This window comes from Bos taurus, chromosome 20, assembly GCF_002263795.3.
Source record: "Bos taurus isolate L1 Dominette 01449 registration number 42190680 breed Hereford chromosome 20, ARS-UCD2.0, whole genome shotgun sequence".
NCBI lineage: Eukaryota > Metazoa > Chordata > Mammalia > Artiodactyla > Bovidae > Bos > Bos taurus.
In genome coordinates this window covers 1,974,773-1,995,214 of record NC_037347.1, presented here as the reverse complement: position 1 = coordinate 1,995,214, position 20,442 = coordinate 1,974,773, and the positions used below count along the sequence as shown (strand labels likewise).

The window sequence follows — 20,442 nt, the reverse complement described above, 5'->3', positions numbered from 1 at the left end:
ATGGACTGCATGGAGATCCAACCAGTCCATCCTAAAGGAGATCAGTCCTGAGTGTTCATTGGAAGGACTGATGCTGAAGCTGAAACTCCAATACTTTGGCTACCTGATGTGAAGAACTGACTCATTTGAAAAGACCCTGATGCTGGGAAAGATTGAAGGCAGAAGGAGAAGGGGACAATAGAGGATGAAATGGTTGGATGGCATCACCGAGTCAATGGACATGAGTTTGAGTAAGCTCCGGGAGTTGGTGATGGACAGTGAGGACTGGCCTGCTGCACTCCATGGGGTCGCAGAGTCAGACACGACTGAGCAACTGAACTGAATCCTGAGGACACAGAAATTATACATTGGGGACCCTCCCAGACCTCATCCTATGCTTCTCTTCATTTGGCTGGTCGTGACTTGTTTCCTTTATAAATAAAAACTGTAATTCTAAGTACAGTCATCCTTCAATATCCCTGACTCCTTAGGACACCAAAATCCAGGGCTGTTCAAGTCCCTTATATAAAATGGCATAGTCTTTGCATGTAACTTATGCATGCATGCATGCATTGTAAGTCACTTCAGTTGTGTCTGACTCTTTGCAACCCTATGGACTGTAGCCCACCAGGCTCCTTTGCCCATGGGATTCTGCAGGAAAGAATACTGAAGTGGACTGCCATGTCCTTCTCCAAGTGAAAGTGAAAGTCGCTCAGTTGTATCTGACTCTTTGCAACCCCATGGATGTCCATGGAATTCTCTAGACCAGAATACTGGAGTGAGTATCCTTTCCCTTCTCTAGGGGATCTTCCCAACCCAGGAATCGAACCCAGGTCTCTTGCATTGCAGGCGGATTCTTCACCAGCTGAGCCACAAGAGGGATCTTCCCAACCCAGGGATCGAACTGGCATCTCCTGTGTCTCCTGCATTGACAGGTGGGTTCTTTACCACTAGCACCACTTGGGAAGCCCAGCTTATGCACTGATGCTGTTGTTTAGCTGCTGTCATGTCTGACTCTTTGCGACCACTGAACTGCAGCACACCAGGCTTCCCTGTCCTTCACCATCTCCCGCAGTTTGTTCAAACTCATGTCCATTGAGTTGATGATGTCATCCAACCATCTCATCCTCTGTCATCCCCTTATCCTCCTGCCCTCAGTCTTTTCTAGAATTAGGGTCTTTTCCAATAAGTTGGCTCTTCACATCCAGTGGCCAAAGTATTGGAGTTTCAGCTTCAGTAACAGTCCTTCCAATGAATATTCAGGGTTGATTTCCTTTAGGATTGACTGGTTTGATCTCCTTGCAGTCCAAGGGACTCTCAAGAGTCTTATTCAACACCACAGTTTGAAAGCATCAATTTTTGGTGCTCAGCCTTCTTTTTGGTCCAATTCTTATATCTGTACATGACTACTGGAAAAACCAGAGCTTTAACTAGATGGACCTTTGTTGGCAAAGTGATGTCTCTGCTTGTTAATACGCTATCTAGGTTGGTCATAACTTTTCTTCCAAGGAGCAAGTGTCTTTTAATTTCATGACTGCAGTTGCCCTCTGCAGTGATTTTGGAGCCCAAGAAAATAACATCTGTCACTGTTTCCATTGTTTCTCCATCTATTTGCCATGAAGTGATGGGACCGGATGCTATGATCTTAGTTTTTTGAATGTCGAGTTTTAAGCCAGCTTTTTCACTCTCCTCTTTCAGCTTCATCAAGAGGCTCTTTAGTTCCTCTTCACTTTTTGGCCATTAGAGTGGTGTCATCTGCACATCTGAGGTTATTGATAACCTACATATATTCTTTGGTATAATTTAAATCATTGCTAGATTACTTATAATACCCAATACAATGTAAATGCTATATAAGTAGTTGTAAATATAATGTAAACGTAAGGTTAATAGTTGTCAGCACAGCAGATTCAAGTTTTGCTTTTTGGAACTTTCTGGATTCTTTTCCCCAAATATTTTTGATCCTTCCTTGGTTAAATATGCAAATAGAGAACCCATGGATATGGAGGGAGGGCTACTTCTTGAGTTCTGTGAAATGATCAGAACTGAAGGGGTGGTGAGAATCTCCAAACCTATAACCAGCTTGTCAGAGGTGCAGGGAACCCTGGTGTCTTGGTGAGGGGGTCTTGTGGGGGACTCTGCCTGTAACCTATGCAACGTGGCCTAAGTCTGGGTGGTTGCCATCAGAACTGCACTGGGTGTCGCACAGACAGTGTTGGAAAAGGCAGCCTGTCTTATGGAAAAACTACTGGCCTGAAGACAAGACACCTGAGTTCATCTGTGTGCTTTCCAGTACCTCACTTCCTGTCTCTGGGCCTCAGTTTTCCCATCTGTAAAATCAGAGGGCTGGACCAGATGGCCTCTGAGAGACTACACAGCCTTGACATTTTATGACAATACTTGCTGGAGAAGAGGATAAAAGAAGAGGTTCTGTGAGCACCAGGCCAATGGCCTCTTGAGGACACAGAGCTTGTTAGCGGCCACAAGTGCTGGCTTTGGAGGCCATCAGAGCCAGGTGCAAATTTGGAGCCTCACTTGTTACATGTTGTTGTCGTTTAGTCACTAAGTCCTGACTGACCCTTTGCAACCCCATGGACTGTAGCCCACTAGGCTCTTCTGTCCGTGGGATTTCTCAGGGAAGAACACTGACGTGGGTTGTCATATCTTTCTCCAGAGGATATCCTGACCCAGGGAGGGAACTCGCATCTCCTGCTTGGCAGGTGGTTCTTTACCACTCAGCCACCTGGGAAGCCCCATTTGTTATAGCCTCTAGCAAGTCACTTAATGCCTTGGAATCTCTGGAATACACATGAGGCGTTAAAAGCCACTCCCAAGCTTGTTGTGAAGCCTAAATGATCTAAGTGCTTAGATCAGACCAGCATATAGTAAGTTGGTGCTTCATCAATGTTGCTTTTATTATTAGCACAATCTCTTGAATGTTCAGGACTCAATTTATAACTGGAATTTATCTGCAATGACTTTTAAGGGACCAAGTTCCCCAAAGGGTCCCTGGGATGGCTCTGGCACTGCTGGTTCTCAGGTCCCTCTCAAGGGCAGGCTCCTTTGCTCTGGTCTCTTCGTTCTCCCTGCCCCATCCCACCCATTTCACCCTCCCTGTCCTTGGGGACCAGCCGTACCATCTCTCTGACACCATATTCCTTCTCCACCTTCACTTTCAGGTTCTTGAAACATTCCTCCATCCGGTCGTGGAAAGGCCGCAGATTTTCTGACACCCTTCTCTCGTGGATCTTAATGCCAGCTCCCAGGAAGGGGATCTGGGGAGAAAAGTGGTAAACAATGAGCCAGAGGTTGGCCACCTGGCTTCACAGAGGGGGCAGAAGTCAAGTCCACCCGCTGAGAAATTGCTGAGGGCTTTAGGGTCTCAACAACCTTCAGCTGGGGTGACCAACCCTGGGAAATGGGAACATTGCATCCTTGAGGTTTGCTCTGAAAATAAGATTTCTAGGAGAAAGACCTCTGGTTGTCTTGCCTCATGGAAGGGTTGCACCCTCTCCTCCCGCTCCCTCCCATTAGAGGCTGCATGTTAGGGAAAGTCTGCATCTGGTGGCATCTACTGAGGGGCAGAGTGTGAGACCATAGGAGTGGGATCTCTGTTGCTTTGACTTAAACCCTTGTCCAAGAAGTTCTTGGAGATGCAAATAGAGTGTGACTGTTCAGAGACTGGGAAGTAGGAGAAGGGAAGGGCTAAGCAGAAAAGGCGTGGGCACAACCTGATCTTACAACATGTATCCGGTGATAAGACCGAAGAAAGACAGCTGAGTGTTCATATCATGGAGCTAAGGAGCCAATAGGGGACTTTTAAAGTGAAAGTTGGTCACTCAAATTAGTCCAACTCTTTGCGACCCCATGGACTGTAGCCCACCAGGCTCCTCTGTCCATGGAATCCTCCAGGCAATAATAGTGGAGTGGTTGCCATTCCATTTGCCAGGGGATCTTCCTGACCCAGGGATCGAACCCGGGTCTCCTGCATTGAGGGCAGATTCTTAACTGTCTGAGCCACCAGGGAATGGAATATTTTTAAAGTGATGTATAAGCCCTGGGAAGATGAGGGGGGAAGAGATGAGTCATGTGAGGCAGTCAAGCCCTTATTTATCAGCAGAGGAGGTCAATCCACACTGCGTGAACGGTAGATACAAGGATAGAAGCCAAGCCACAGTGGCCGCTGTGCAGTGAGAACAGCTGAAAACTTAGTAGTGTGATCTCAGGGAAGCATAATGAGGCTGCAAGGAGTACAATACTGATCACTTTGGAGAAAAAAAATGCTTTGATGATGGTGATGACCCCAAGACATTTCTGCCTCCTTCTCTTGGAGTACTCCGCCAAATGGCAAAGTGAAGGAGAGACTGAAATTCAGTGAGGCCAGGAGACACGTATGAACCTGGCCCAGAACACGTCAGGTGGAAAGTGGGTGGAGGATGGTAAGTGACCTTCCAGGACAGAGGGGGAGGTGTGGTAAGGGGACAGTCTGCTCTGGGAAGCCAGGAAGGGCGCAGGGGTTAGAGGCCCCTGGCAGCTCAGAAAGGCTAGAGTGGGCTGAGAGGCTGAAAACAGGGATGGATTGAAATTCTGTGACAGGAGCAGCTGGATGGCCAGGTCCCTGCAGCTTCATCTGGTACTGTGTCATATTTTCTCATTTCCTCAAGAAGCAGGAGCTTATCCTCTTGAATGATTAGAACAAAGAGCATCGAGCTAAGGGGTACCAGGCACAACAGAGGGCCGGGATGAGGAGCCAGACAGGAAACAGGGGGTTGAGGAAAAGTCTGCATACTGATAAAGGTGAGACCTTCATTTTTCTGTCTCCAAATTGCCAGCAGCACAGAAGCCAGGAGTTCCTTTGCAGGCAATAGCTCAAAGCATCTGTCCTGGAGAAAGTGAATCGCCCAGACGTGTGTGGATTACTCAGTTACGTATGTAATGCCATCCAGGTGACAAGGCCTTCTCTCATGCGCAGAGATATTCATTCAGCTTTTGAGTGCCCCCACTCTTAACTAGGAACAGATTGCCAAGGATCACCAGGTATTGAAGGAAACTCTTCAGTGTGAAAGACAGTGATGAGAAGCAAAAGATAGGAGAGCAAGCAAACACCGAAGAGGAAGGAAAGAGGTGGGGGAGAAGGGAGGAAAGGAAGCATGAATGGATTAACCTGGAAGAGACAGAAACAAGAGCGCCTAAGAAAACATTATTTAAAAAATAATTAATGTACAAATTAAGAAAAGGTTTTCTATCCATTAAACAGAAAAAGATATGAAACGAGTTGCCAGTCCAGGTTCGATGCACGATATTGGATGCTTGGGGCTAGTGCACTGGGCGACCCAGAGGGATGGTATGGGGAGGGAGGAGGGAGGAGGGTTCAGGATGGGGAACACATGTATACCTGTGGCGGATTCATTTTGATATTTGGCAAAACTAATACAATTTTGTAAAGTTCTAAAAATAAAATAAAATTTAAAATTAAAAAAAAAAGAAAGGAATGATAATGGAAATACTGCATTAAAACTACTGAGATAGTGTTGTAAGTGGAGATAAATGTATAGTTTTAATTTTATTAATACATTTTAGAAAAGATAGAAAATCAATTAGCTAAGCATCCATCCCAAGATGTTAGTAGAAGAGCAGCAAATTAAACCCAGAAAGGGCAAAAGGAAGGAAATAATAAAAGTAAGAGTAAACATGAATGAAAAAGAAAACAAACTGAGAACACAGAGGATTGACAAATCCAAAAGCGGGTTCTTTAAAACTGATCAACCCCTTACAGGGCTAATCAAAAAGATGCCAACAGGTACCATAACCAACATCAAAATTTTAAAAAGGAGTGTCACTATAGGAAGTATAAGCATCATAGAAAGTCATAAGAGGATATAAAAAAGTTATAAAAAAGTTTATGTTAATAAATTTAATATTTGGATGAAATGGACAAATTGTTAGAAAAATACCGTTTACCAAAAAGGACACAAAAGAAACAGGAAATCTGAGAAGTATTAAATACATACTTTAAACCATTCTTGGCCTGTGTGGCTTCGCAGACAAATTCTAGCAAACATTTAGAGGATAAATAAATGCTAACTTTATAGAAACTCTTCAGAAAGGATTTTACATGTGGAATAATTTTCAACTTATTTCTTGAGACCAGGATAACTGTTATAAAAATTGATTAAGACTATTATAAGAAATGAAAGTTATAGGTTAATATCTCTTTTGAGCATAGATACAAAAATCCTGAAGAACATATTTTCAAATAGAATCTAGCAATATATAAAAATGATAATGTATTATACCCAAGTGGGGTTTATGTCATACATGCAAGGTTGGTTTAATTTTCAAAAATCAACTAAAATAATTCACTGAATTAGCGGGATAATGAAGAAACAATAGATATGTATCTCAATATATACATAATGTATCTCAATAGATACATAAAAGGTACTTGATAAATTAAAAATCCATTCATGACAAAGTAGCAAACTAAGCACTGAGTGGGACATCATCTTTAAAACACCCCACTCTGTGAGATATTGACCCTTGCCCTGATGTGGGAGACAGATGTCCTTTCTCTCTTCTTATACTTATCAGTGCAAAGAGGCAAGAAAAATAACTAAACTGTACAAGACTGGAACAGAATGAGTAAAACATTTTATATTAGAGATGACATGATTGTATCTGTAAAACATCGAAAAGAAACTAAGTGAATTTGGTAGGATTACTGGATACAATGTAAACATGTTAAAAAAATGTAATTATACTGACAAACAAAAAGAAAAAAGTTTAAAAGCAATCCTATTTTTAATAGTTAAATATATCAAATCCCTAAAAACAAGTCTAATAAAAATGTGAAATATTTTTACTATGAAAACGACAAAACTTGCTGAGTGAAATTAAAGAACTAAAGAAAAGGACAGAGACCCCATGTTCCTGTATTAGAAGAGTCAATATCATGAAGCAAAAATTCTCAAATTAGTTTATATATTTAATATATTTTAATCAGAATCTCTGTGTTTGAGAGGGTGTTTAAAAATTGGCAAGCTGGTTTAAAAACTTATATGGAAATATGAAGGAAAAGAAAGAGCAAGACAAATTTGAAAAAGAAATGGAAGCTCTGTCACTGCTAGATCTCAAGGCTGACTATAAAGCTCAGTGATTAGAAGGAGAGTGGAACTGGTGCAAGCATGGAGTAACAGACCGCCGCAAGAGAACAGGAAGTCCAGAAACAGGCTGGCATGCATGCGATCAGTTTATGTCAAAGCGGGGGGAAATCGCCTTCACAACAAATGGTGCTGGAGTAGTCAGAAATCTGTATAGAAGACTAACAGACCCCTTACTTTTTGTCAGTCAAAATCAATCACATACGTAAGACTTCAGCACGAAGCCAGAGCATGTCCCAAAAAACAGCAGAATATCATCATGATCTTGGGGGAGTCAGTCTTCAAGTGCACACAAAAGTGATAATCATTAAGAATTTCATAAATTGGACCTCATGAAAGCTACAAACTGCTGTTCTTCAAAAATACATCACTGAGAAAGTAAACAGACAAGCCGCAGACTGAACAAAGGTATCTACAATGTGTCAGACTACAGTGTGTCAAAGACATATATTTGACAAAGAAGTCATATCCAGAATATATATAAACTGTTATGAATTATTAACAAAAGGCAATTCAGTTAGTAAAATAAGTAAAAGATCTGAACAAACATTTCACAGAAAGGTTATTCAATTAGCCAATAAACACAGGACAATGCGATGAGCGCCATTGCTCACGAAAGGAAACGCAAATTAAAACTAAACTGAGAAAAAAAAAAAAAAAAAGAACTAAACTGAGATACCCTCACAGCCAGCAGAGAGACTAAAGGTAAAGAATCACAGCGTGATGTGTCAGTGGAATGTGGAGCGATTCGGGCTCACAGAAGCTGTTGGTGGGGGTGTAACTTGGCTCAGCGACTTCGGGAAACTGTTTCTCAGTATCCAGTCAGACCACAGATGAACCTGTGGCCCAGCACTCCCGCTGCTGGACGGAGTGAGTGCGCTGAGCGCTGCTGCTCATCACGAGACACGAGCAAGAACGTTCACACGACTGCTTCCACACTGTGCAAAGCCCGAAACGACCCGCCGCCGGCAGGAGAGTGCGAGACACACGGGTATGTCACCGGCATATTGCTACAGTCACACAATGGCGAACACTTGGAAACAAAAAAGAAACTGCTCCTGCATGCAGCAGCCTGGATGAATCTCAGACATTACACTGAAAAAAAAGCAGCCAGACACACAGCAACACATACTGTCTAATACCATTTTTATGACGTTCAGAAACAGGCAAAACTAATCTATAGAAGTTTGCCATTATCTATTAAAGCCAGCTGAGCGCCAAAGAATTGATGCTTTTGAACTGTGATGTTGGAGAAGACTCTTGAGAGCCCCTTGGACTGCAAGGAGATCCAACCAGTCCATCCTAAAGGAAAGCAGTCTTGAATATTCACTGGAAGGACTGATGTTGAAGCTGAAACTCCAATACTTTGGCCACCTGATGTGAAGAACAGACTCACTGGAAAAGACCCTGATGCTGGAAAGATTGAAGGCGGGAGGAGAAGTGGATGACAGAGGATGAGATGGTTGGATGGCATCACTGGCTCCATGGACATCAGTTTGGGTAAACTCCAGGAGTTGCTGAAGGACAGGGAGGCCTGGTATGCTGCAGTCCATGGGGTCATAGAGAGTCGGACACGACTGAGCAACTGAACTGTACTGATTAAAGCCAGATATTCTCATATATTATAACCAAGCAACTCCATAGCTAGGTATATACCTGACAGAAATTGACCATGTTTGTGCTAAAAAAATACATACGAAGATGTTCAGAACAGAACTATTTGAAATAGCCTCAAACTGAAATCACCCCAAATCTCCATCAGTTAAAAAACAAAACAACACAACATTTTTTGGCATAGTTATGCAGTCCAGCTGCATAGACATACATCAATAAAAATGAATAAATAATGGCCTTGTATAATAAAATTAATCAATTTAAAAACATAACTTTAAACAAAATGTTAGACACAGAGGATTGCTTACTGTGCGATTCCATTTATATAGAGGTAAAAAATCAGGAAAAGTTTAGAAATGAGCGCTTGGATGGTTAAAAACTATTGTTAAAAAGCAAGTAAATGGTTACTGTAAAGGCAGGATAATGGGCAACCTTGGGGAGAGCTGGCAGTGACCACAGGAAGGCACGGGAGAGGTGTCCATGTGCTAGAGGGATTCTGGGTCTTCATCTGGGGGTGGTCACACGGGTGTACACTGTGATAAATCCATGTGCTGAGTATTTTTGTTGTGTCTACTTCTCTGTATGTAATGCTTCATAACATGTTTACAAGAAGAATGTACTATAGACATCTTTCCATGCCAACAAATATAGAGAAAAATCTTTACAAAGAAAAAAATTAAGCGCTCAATCTTGAAATCCATGAAACCGTAAACCCATCATATACTGTGCCCTTCTAGCTCCTGGTGTGTTGCTAGAGGTACAGGTACAGCTCTCTTTGAACTCTAAGGATCTTGTGTTTTGAGAAAATCCAAAGTGAATTTGACTTTGCCAAACCAAGAGCCAATCTATAATTAAGCTTCAAGAGGGGAGGCAGGGAGTGGGTCCAAGCCTGGCACACAGTTGGAGCTCAATGTACATTATATAAGTTGCAAGAATGAATGGAAAGAAATGAAGGAGGAAGAATAATCTGCTGTGTGTAATGTTAGAAAGGCCACTTTCACCCTGAGCAGGGCAGCGTCTTTCGAGTATTTAGGATGCTAGCCTCTGAGTGGGAGGGACGTGGTCCAGGGCAATCCCCTTTGGTGGGCTTCCGTCAGCAATGTGGCAGAGGAGGTGGGGCTGGTGCTAAGGCGAGGGCACGCGCTCTCCACTAGGGGGTGCTGTTGGAGGAGGCCTGGCCAAGGGCTCTTAGAGGCTGTAACATCCAACACGTGCTTTTAGTCTCCCTTCTTTGCTTGTGCTGTCCCTTTATTAATGGAGTCGGACACGACTGAGCGACTTCACTTCACTTCACTTCTTTGGGAAAATGTCCTTAGAAGGCACAGCCTGGTATCAGCCGCACTGTGAGGCCACAGTCCAGGCCATACTTTGGGTGCAACGGATACGGCCCAGAGAGTCCCCTCCCGGGGGATAAGGCACGCCCAGCAGAGAGGCCAGGGCAGCAACACGGACTGAGACTGACACCCGACAACCAGACAAATTTGAGTGACGTTTTCGCCCTCCTTGGGGTGCCCCAGAAAGAATGGAAGCAGGAAACCAACCAAGGTCTGCTTCCCAAGCTTGGGCATGGGGAGGGTGGGATCATCACTTGAGCATTAAACGACACGGTGACCTCCAGAGCTGGGCCCTTGGGGATGACTGGGTTTCACAAGTGGCACAAGGTAAGGAGGGAGAGAAAACTGCGGACACACAGAGTGCACCTAGGAGAGTGCACCACACAGCCCTTGGCGGTTCATTTTAAGGCCTCACTTTGCATAAATTGGCAGAGGCAGAGAAGGACCTGAATTAGGAATTCTTATTTTAAGAAAAGAGGCTGCACCCAACGCTTCACATTCCTGATTTCCCTCGAGTCACAAAAACTCCCCACCACAACAGCTCGCCTTTCTTTGCTCTGTGACTGGCAAGAAGGGAGGGCTGGCCCTGCTTGCCGCGCCCCAGCGCGCCCTCTGGAGCTCAGCCTGGGTGCTGGGTGGTCCATGGAGAGCAGGGAGGTGTTGGGGAGGGGGTGCTGCAGGCCCAGACTGGGAGCCTGGTCATTTGAACACCTCTGGGGAGGGGTCTGTGGATCGTTTCTTCTCCAGGGAGTGGGAAAGAGACGGAGGGAGAGAAAACCCAGGAGAGGGAGCCAGAGAAAAAGCGGAGAAGGAGGAAGGACAGTGGAGAGAGAAGCAGAAGGGATGCAGAGCCAGGAGTGAGGTGTGAGGGGGGCGGCACAGTGAGGCCTGAGTCAGAGACAGGAGGGGGAAGCAGAGAGCTCGTCAGGAGAGAAATACAGAGGGCGGTGCAGAGTGAGACAGAGAGGAGACGCGGAGGGAAGCAATGGGGGCGATGGGGTGCAGGGAGGGGACAGATGGATGAAAGACATGCAGGGAGCAGGGGAGAGCAGGCAGGAAGAACAGTCTGTCCGAGGCCTGGGGCTGGACTGCCAGGGGCTGAGCAGCTTGTGTGGAGGGCAGGTGCTAAGGCCTTTGACCCTGCCAACCAAACCAAGGCCTCGATTATTTTTGAAACCTGGTATCCATCTGAGCATTAACTGTGATAAACTGGGTCAGCTGTAGAAGGAGGGGAGGTGGGGGTGGGGGCTGGAGTCTCCCGTTATCTGATTGGTGGGTGCTGGGTGCAGGGGTGGTGGTGGGAGTTGTGCGGGAGCCTGGATTTCATTTGGGTCCCACTGGGAGAGGCCGCCTCCTGAATTCAACACGCAACAGAGCAGCCCTAGCAACACGCAGCAGCGCAGCACCCCCACACAGTGCCCTGAGGCACCCCACTTCCAGGATGAGCCTGCCCAGGTGAAGACAGAGTCAGAAGAAAGGTCCAAAGCCAAGGGGCAGGAGAACAAGTAAAGCTAGGCCATACCCGCCAGGGGCCAGCGGAGGGCAAGCCGGCCAGGAAGGGCAGAGGAGGGGGCTCCCCAGGCCAGCTCTGCTGTACCTGCCAGGCGATCAGGTCCTTGAGGCGTGTCAGCTTGTCCTGGTCCTCTGGGTGCTCCCGGGTGTACTCCTCAGTGAAGAAAGCCTGGGGGGACAGACAAGACATCGGGGGTTTCCTGTGCCTTTGGCATGAACCCCACAACGCATCTGGCACTGGGAGAGGGTTCCGTCTGAAAGGGGCAGGAGTGAGGCCACTGCTATGTAGATGGGCAGCAGTCAGGGAGCTCAGAGACTCATGTCGCCTATTCCCAGGGCGTAGATCAGTATCCACTGGGAAAGGGTCACAAACAAACCCCAGGGAAACAGTTGTTAGATGGAGGTGGGGGGGGGTCTCCAGACCAGTAGCATCACCTTTGAACAAACTCCACCCAGGCTGACTGAATCAGAACCTCTGGGGTTGGGATGGGGTGGCGGCAACCATGTGTCAGGAAATCTTGCAGGAGTTTCTGCTGCAGTTCAACGCATCGTCCCATGGGAAAAACCTCAGTAAGGAATTTCACCCGACGGACTTTCCAGTTCACCTCCCTATGGTGTGGGACCTTGGCAGCCCGGCTCTTTCTGGGCTCATGTGCTCAGTGCGTGTACATACACACAGACGTGTCTTATCACCCCTCAAGGATGTACAGAAGGATACCAGTGATGACTGTACGGGGTATCCAAGGGTAACCGGAAGGACTGACTGGAATTACTGTCCCTGAATTATACTGTTGTGTCGTCTTCTTAGTCTTACCTCAATGGACGACATAGAAAAGTTAATAAGAAATTCATCATGAGAGTTTTGAGAATGAGTTGACAATTTTTCCCTCAGCATCCCATTAATGTATGGCTTAGGTGAAAACCAAAGAAAACTTTCTATTCTATCTCAGTGCTGGAAAAAGCTGTGCCCCAACCCACACCCCACCCCTGCTTACTGAGTAATTATTTTCCTCCAGTGGAAAATGTGACTCCTATAACCGATGGCCTTTCCCTTTTTGCCATGGACACCATGAGGCTCAAAAATGAAATCTGTGGCCGAAACGTGTGCGGATTTCTAGAGGGACCTTATGACTAAAATATCTAGATAATAACTCCCTCTTTGGAGTTGATCTCCCATCCCTTCTGGATTTTCACAGATTCTGGGTTTCACTTCTTCCCATTTGTAGAGGTCATTTCCATCATCTGTAGAAGAGATGACTTTCCACAAGTGGTGTGGACTTTGACTGGTGGATCCTGACTTTCCTGGTCTGGATTATGGTCATCCCAGAGTTTCTCTTTGACAGAGGCACCTGGATGTGCCCAGCGGGATAAGAGACGCCTATGAACGCTGCTCCTTCCTGCACCACACAGAGCGCAGCATGGAGGGAGGGAAGCAGATGAGGGTCAGGCTGTGGGAACTCTGGGGGCGCCTGAGGCCCGAACACCTGCCGTGCCCTTCTGAGGGACAGATGGCTGCATGAGATGAGTGGCAGCAGCTCTCTGCCCGGGACCCTCCTGCCACCGCCCTGTCCCGTCCAGGAGAGGGGACCCCTCACCTTCTCATACTTGGCGAACCCTCCCATGACAGCAGGGTCCACGATCCCATTCAGGAGCATGGAGAGCGGGTTAATGGGGAGGGTCTCGTCACTCTGATACTGGTTTATCATCATCAGGATCTTCTCATTGGCGGTGGACATGGTTTCGATGGCATTCTCCAGAGGGCTAATTGTGGTCTATTGAAAACAAGATCACCAAGAAGAAAGGGCCTGAGCAGGCTGCTTTAAAAACAGGTATAATTATTGGGATTGATTTCCTTTGGGATTGGAATTCAAATGAAGCAATGTTCCCCAAGGGGCTGTAGCAGGCTCCCATGGTAATTACTGAGCCCTGGGGGCCGTCTGCTGTCTGGGGATGTGACAAGCTGAATTTCTGCTTAGTGAGAAAAAGATTTCCCTGGGGAAATGAAGTAGGCAGTAGCAGGCACTCTTAGGGGTTTCAGTGGTTGGATGTGCTCCAAGGAGGCTTTTTCCTCTTATTACCTGGTGAGAGACACTCCCACTCAACCCATGAGGCCCTGGATGTGCACCCACCATGTGTGAGCCCTGAGCTGGAGGCCACAGCAGCTGATGATACAATCACCAGCCGGGCCCACATCAGGTCCCGAGACTTGTTATATGCGGGGTCACTGCTCCAACATAGGCTTCGTTTAGTTGGGAGATTAAACACCCTTTCAATACCTCTTAAAAAGCAAGATAAATAGAACGCTGGGTTTCCCAGGTGGCACAGTGGTAAAGAATCTGCCTGCCACTTCAGGAGATGCAAGAGACAAGGGTTCAACCCTGGGGTCAGGAAGATCCTCTGGAGGAGGAAAGGGCAACCCACTCCAGTATTCTCGGCCTGGGAAATCCCATGGACAGAGGAGCCTGGCGGGCTGCAGTCCATGGGGTCTCAAAGTCAGACACCGCTGAAGGACTGAACACAGCACAGCAGAGTGGCATTAGGCGCTAACTGGCAAAACCGTGGTTCCCGTGAGCATAGGATCTAGGCAAAATAGGAAATAAGAAGTCTTCAAACTTTCTCTGTGACAGAGCCAGATGCTGTCTGTGGCAACAACTCAACACTGTCATTGTAGGAAGAAACCAGCTACAAGCAGTGTGAGCGTCAGTGAGCATGGTTGGTCCAATGAAACTACTTAGCAAAATAAACGCAGGTGGGGTCTCGCTCGTAGGCCATAGCTTCCTGACCCCGGAACTAAACTAAGCAAATTAAAAAGGAGTGCAAACCTCAGCCAGTTTTTCTCTCTGTGTGACCTTCGGCAAGTTTCCTAAACTTTCCAAGCCTCAGTTGACTCTTTGGTAAAATGAGAAAATCTACTACAAAAAGTAGCTGATGGCTACTATTATTACCTCTTGTAGACATTAGGACAAGGAACAGCATCCGTCCTAAGAAGGGAAGACTCACTGGCAGGGCGGGTGGGGGCTGGAGGGAATGGTCAGGAAACCTGAGAAGCCTTCCTGGAGGAGGGGGCCCTAAGTGGTGTGGTCTGTTGAAACGGTGGTGTTACAGGGCCTGCCTCATGAGTACACAGCAAAGAGTAGTTGAGATAATATGACACTTGACTCACAGCAGCGCTCTTTACAAAGTGCATTGGCTAGTTACTGTCACTGTTGAGTGTACGAGAGGGGCAGACCCGGCACTCACAGCCACAATTTTAAAGGAGTTCCCTAAATCCCTGGGAAAGCCTAGCCTCCTCACGCACTTTCCTTGTCTCTGGACATTTTTGAAGATGGCCATCTCCTCAAAGGTCCTGCGAGTAGGCTGTCTCTGTGTGTCACTGCCACTCTCTGTCACTCATGCACACACATGTGCATGCACACACATACACACGCAAAGGGGAGCTGGAGGGGAAGGCTGCTCAGCCTGGGGGGTGGGCAGCGGCCTGTGTTCTACAAGCTGCGACCCACGGCCCAGGGTCTGTCTTAGGAATCCTCTGAGCTGCATGAGATAAGCATTATTATTACAACTTACATCTGCCACTGATCACTGGGGCAGTTCAAGTTCCATCTTCAGGCTTTAGCTTTTTCATGTGCAAAATAATTCCAATGGATGGAAACTAGGGAAGGGTTTGCACACTGGAGATCTGTAGGTCAAACTGGGCCTGGGCCTGTCATTTAGCCAGCACATGAGTTCTAATGTTTTTAGAAATTAATTCAGCCTGAAGGAGCTTGCTGCAGCTTCTCCCACTGCCTGTTGTCTTAATGTGACCATTTCTCATATTTACAGTCTCTTCTTGGGCTCTGAAGGTATTTAGATTTGTAGCTCTTGGATTAAATGACCTTCAGAGTGTCTTTCAACTCGGAAACTCCATAGTTTTATTTTTTTTTTTGGCCACACTGTGTCTTGTGGGATTTTCGTTCCATGATAAGGAACTGAACCTGGGCCCTTGGCAGTGAGAGGGTGGGCAGCCAGAGAATTTCCATAGTTTTTTCATGTCTATTTTTACAGATGATGAAAACTAAGGCCAGAGATACACTGTGTTTGTCCAACACCATATAGCCTCTTAATAAGTAGGTTGAATTTGGGCCTCTGATCCCCAGCTCAGAACTTCTTGTGAAGATTAAATATTCTCAGGACCAAGAACAAGGAAAGAACTCTCAATAAGCAAGACTTACACTTGAATCCCATCAGAAAACACCCCTCCACACAAACCGTACTATAGTCATGACGGTTCATGAAAGAAACCACCAAGAACAAGACACAAATTCTGTAACACAAAAACAAACGTCTGGAGAGGGATTCACTCAGCAGGCATCAAATTTTTGCGTCCGAAACATCCTTAATTATCAGTAACTCAACGGAGGGAGGTTAATAGAGATAAATTTCCTCTGGTCAACTTTTTGGAGGCTTTCCCAACCACTTCTATCAGGGGGGTATCAGTCAAGGTCGACTATTTCCTTCCTAATTTCAGAATCATGAGTTCATAAAGTAACCACTTCAGATATTATAGGCTTCTGCATATTAATTGAGTGACGGGTTGATGAATTTACTTAATAACTATTCTTGAGCACAAATTATGTATCTGGGACTATTCTTTGCACTCAAGAGACATGGCCAAGAACAAAATGGACAAAAACCTGTCTTCCTGGAGCCCTCAGCCTAGTGGAGCTTATATTCTAATGTTACTGTATGCAAAATTATAGATATTAAAAATAAACATACAGGCAAGGTATGTTGTCCATCAGGAGGTGAGATACCCTGGCAGAGGGGGCCGGGGCATGCAGGGAGGGCAGGCAGGGATCCCCTCAGTTTGCTGACAGCCCTGTGGGGACAGTGACGAACAGAGGCACCTCTCTGAGCCCACCAGAGGAGAGGGCACGGCCAGGGTCAATGGGTAGAGACCACAGCTTAGTGGAAAGTTTCCAATTCTTCACCTCAAAAATGGGATTAACATAACAGCGTACTTCACAGGGTTTTGTGGGATTAAATAGAATAATGCTATAAAGCCCTTGACACAGCTCCTGGAACACTTGTCTAAGCTTATCACCCACCACTGTGTCCCCTGAATAAAGGTCACGTGTTGTTTCTTCCTCTTAAAGGCACTAACTCTGGGGTAGGCTGGGGACACATTGAGGAGGAGAGAGTGATTTTATCCAGATGCCTGATATGAGAAGTTAAAGTCAAACTTCACCTCTTTTATTAAAAAAAAAAAATTCAGTTTATTTATTTCTGGCTGTGCTGGGTCTTAGTTTCAACACTTTGGATCTTCAATCATAGTTGTGGCATGTGAACTCCTAGTTGCGGCAGGCACGTGGGCTCTAGTTCCCTGACCAGGCATCGAACCCAGGCCCCCCCGCACGGGGAGCATGGAGTCTTAGCCACTGGATGACCAGGGAAGTCTCAAACCTCATCAGTAAAAGTCTCAAACCTTTTACTAACCTTGAACAATCCACTAACTCACTCAGTACCTGGGTTTCCTCATATATAAAATGGCAGAATAATAATATCTACCTTGCACTTGTGGAGAGGTTTAAATGAGGTCACACCTATGAACAGTTTAGCACATGCTCAGTAATGTCTGCTGACATTATCATCGTTATTATATTTTCCTAAGGTCTGGGCCACGCCTGTGTAAAGGAGATTGGAGGGTCACCTGGCTGCTGGGGGTGTGGGCCTTAAGGGCTAAAGGGGGATGGTTTCAGTGCTGATAAAACTGCACTGGAAATGTCAGTCAGATCGTGTCCCTCCTGTGCGTGCAGCTCCCGTTCACCCAGTGGAAAAGCCTGAGACCTTATGGTGCCTACAAGGTCCTACATGACCTGCTGGCAGACTGCTGCCTCTCCTCCCTCTGATTCAGACGCAAGCTCGTTCTGCCCCAGGGCCTCTGCACCTGCTGTTCTCTCTGCTAAGAAGGTGATTCTCTTGGATATTTGCATAGATCACTCCCTCACTTCCTCCACATTTTTGCTCAAAAGGCATTTAGCCAGAAGACTTTCTCTCTCCATGCTGTTTACAATAACCCCATTCATTACCTTTCTCTTTTATTTTTCTCCAGACTAGTTTTCTCCACCTGACATAGTATATATTTACTAAGACTTTTTTAGTGTCTTCACCACTAGAAGGTAAGCTTCACTGTAAAATCTCCAGGTGCCTGACATGTGTTAGGAACTCAAACATTTGCTGAATGAATAAGTGAGTAAGATATCCTGAATATGTCCCTGCTTCTCAAGTTTCCCTAGTCTTTCCTTTGCATGCTGGGAGCTGCAAGATCCTTAGCTATCTGAGAACATAGAGACCCTGAAGTGAGTTAAGAAGCAAAATGCATGCTATATGTGGAGCAAATACATGGAGTTCACACATTTGCATTGTAGTCAGAGCTTTGCCTCTGCACGATTTCCTTTCTCCGAGCTTTAGTTCATCCTTCTCTAAAACGAGTTGATAGTGGGATTCTGCAAAGGGCTCCCAAACAACTGCTGTGGCGGAGGACATGAGGCCATGGAATTCCAGGCCCTCTGCTTCACCTGTACCAGCCACAGAAGCTCCCCGCTCCTCAGTTTATTACTGGATTCTATGGTACCTTTCATTTTCCAGGGAAAAAAGCAGGAAAACTAGATGATGCTTCCCTTCCTGCACTGGAATTCCTAGAGTCTTGCCTGGTGGCTCAGACAGTAAAGAATCCGCCTGCAGTGCAGGAGACCTGGGTTCAATTCCTGGGTCAGGAAGATCCCCTAGAGAAAGGAATGGCAACCCACTCCAGTATTCTTGCCTGGAGAATCCCATGGACAGAGGAGCCTGGCGGGCTACAGTCCATAAGGTCGCAAAGAGTTGGACATGACTGAGCAACTAACACTTTTTCACTTTTCCTTTCTGCAGCGGCTTTTAACAAAGGCATTTCCCTCTCCCGGTCCCAGGAGACTCCTGAGGCCGGCAGACTCACCTGGGACATGTGGACCACCTCAAACCAGCGCAGGATGCCGGGAAGCTTGTACGCGGTCACGAAGGAGGTCCTCTCGATCCACATCGACTGTCCCGTTGGAGGGGGCAGGGGCAGGAAAGCAACACACTTATGAAACCTGAGCAGCAGAGGTGGGACCTAGCCAGGCCCCCAGGCCTCCTATCCAGCCGGAATCGGAACAAAAGATTACAAGATCCAGAAACACACTCCCATTTTACCCTGAAGAATCCTTTCCCAATGTGAAGTTTACATTTTCCCTAGATTCAGGTCCAGTATGTTTTAACCTGGGTCTCTGAACAGGCATAATTTTTAGGCACAATTGAATGCATTCACCTGCATTTTCTGGGTGTGTGTGTATAGCAATCAATCATCATATTCTTAAAGGGGCAGAGGGCCACCCCCCCACCCCCGCCCCGCCCCAAATACGAAGAATCACAATTGCAGGGAAAGAGCTGAGGGAGACTTGGAGCTGGCTCCTTGTGCCAGCCTTGGCCCTGGGGAATATCAGACAGGTCCTGGGAAACACAGGGACACCGGGGACTGTGAACTCCCTGAGGCTGACAGGGGCTCTCGCCAGGCCTGGAGTACACGGAGAGTGGAGAGGCTCAAGAAATGAGACGACAAACCCAACAGAAGAGCCTGGCGAGTGGGTGTCTTCATGCCAACAGAGCCAGGCTCCTTCCTGCGGGCTTGGGTCAGAGGCCCTCCCAGTATGATGCTGCAGGAGCATGCTCTGCTGGTACAGAGGCCCAGGGAATGATCGCGGCTGCTGCAGGGGAGAGGAGACACTTACAGCAAACTCATTCTCAGGATCGACGGTCCCCCTGCGCACTGGCCGGGAGTAGTGGAACTTCTGCACATAGTTGGATTTGTAAAAGCTGCAAGACAGGAAGAGGCTGAGGCTCCTGAGAGCAAAACCTGACCTGACCCCGCACTGTCCAGGGAGGCCCTCCGCAGTGAACTCTAGGTCTGGTAGAGCCTTCGCTGTAGCATTTAAAACCACGCTTTCCTTCTAAGATGATTTAGAAGCTCGTCAGTCGTATGCCCTCATAAGAACATAGCACTCCTCAGGTTACCCCAAAAGTTGAAATTCTATCATTAATACACATATTGGTGCCCGGGCCATTGTTTCTTATGATCTCGAGGAAGGATCTGGATACATCCAAGGTCCTAGACTCATGGCCCAGAGGTATCTTCTAAGGATTCGCTTAAACATCCCAGCTACCCACCCTTCCCCGCCCCCCATCAGTCTTCCTGAATCTCTAGGGCTTTTCTAGCATCAGAGCCAGCAGGGCACAGTGCTGGCTGTGTGGTTGTCACCCCTTGCCCGAGGGTGCCTTACTGAGATGGGGCGGAAGGCTGAGATGCAGGCAGCTACATCTGTTTCCCTACCTCCCTAGCGTGAGACCACTTCTCCCCCAAGGAGCAGGGCATTTCTCTCACAACTGAGCTCCTGCTTGGACAGGCCCTCCTAGAGAAGAAGCCTTTCCGAAGGCACTCAAAGTGTGAAACTGGGCACATGGGCTTCAGGGGGTGAGCCAGACAGCTTGGAGTGGGCACCTGCTGCCCACAGATCCCACAGACCTTCTGCTTCACCGCCTCATTCCTGACCTTGGCTTCTGGTATTAAACAGATCACTCTTGTCTTCATGCTGCTACCTCCAATGCCTCCTTTATTTTATTTTAAATTTTTTGGTTTGTTGGATCTTAGTTCCTTGCGCAGGGATTGACCTTTGGCCCTCAGCAGTGACGGCACTGAGTCCTAACCATGGGGGAACTCCCTTAGCCTACCCTTTAAATCAAAGTGCGGACACATCCATTGTCAGTGCACAACCTTCACAAGTGCCTACAAG

The 20,442-nt window shown here is 46.8% G+C and overlaps 1 protein-coding gene across 2 annotated transcripts in view; it reads right to left on the bottom strand.

Moving 5' to 3' along the window:
* Positions 1-20,442, bottom strand: part of DOCK2 (dedicator of cytokinesis 2) — a 457,600-nt gene that overhangs the window by 6,964 nt on the left and 430,194 nt on the right. For both annotated transcript variants that reach the window (XM_024981420.2, XM_024981421.2), the window contains 5 exons: positions 19,384-19,468; positions 18,573-18,659; positions 13,195-13,371; positions 11,685-11,768; positions 3,117-3,254 (listed from right to left, as the gene is read on the bottom strand). In XM_024981420.2, the coding sequence (XP_024837188.1) occupies positions 3,117-3,254; positions 11,685-11,768; positions 13,195-13,371; positions 18,573-18,659; positions 19,384-19,468 (571 nt within the window). The remainder of the gene's footprint in view (positions 1-3,116; positions 3,255-11,684; positions 11,769-13,194; positions 13,372-18,572; positions 18,660-19,383; positions 19,469-20,442) is intronic.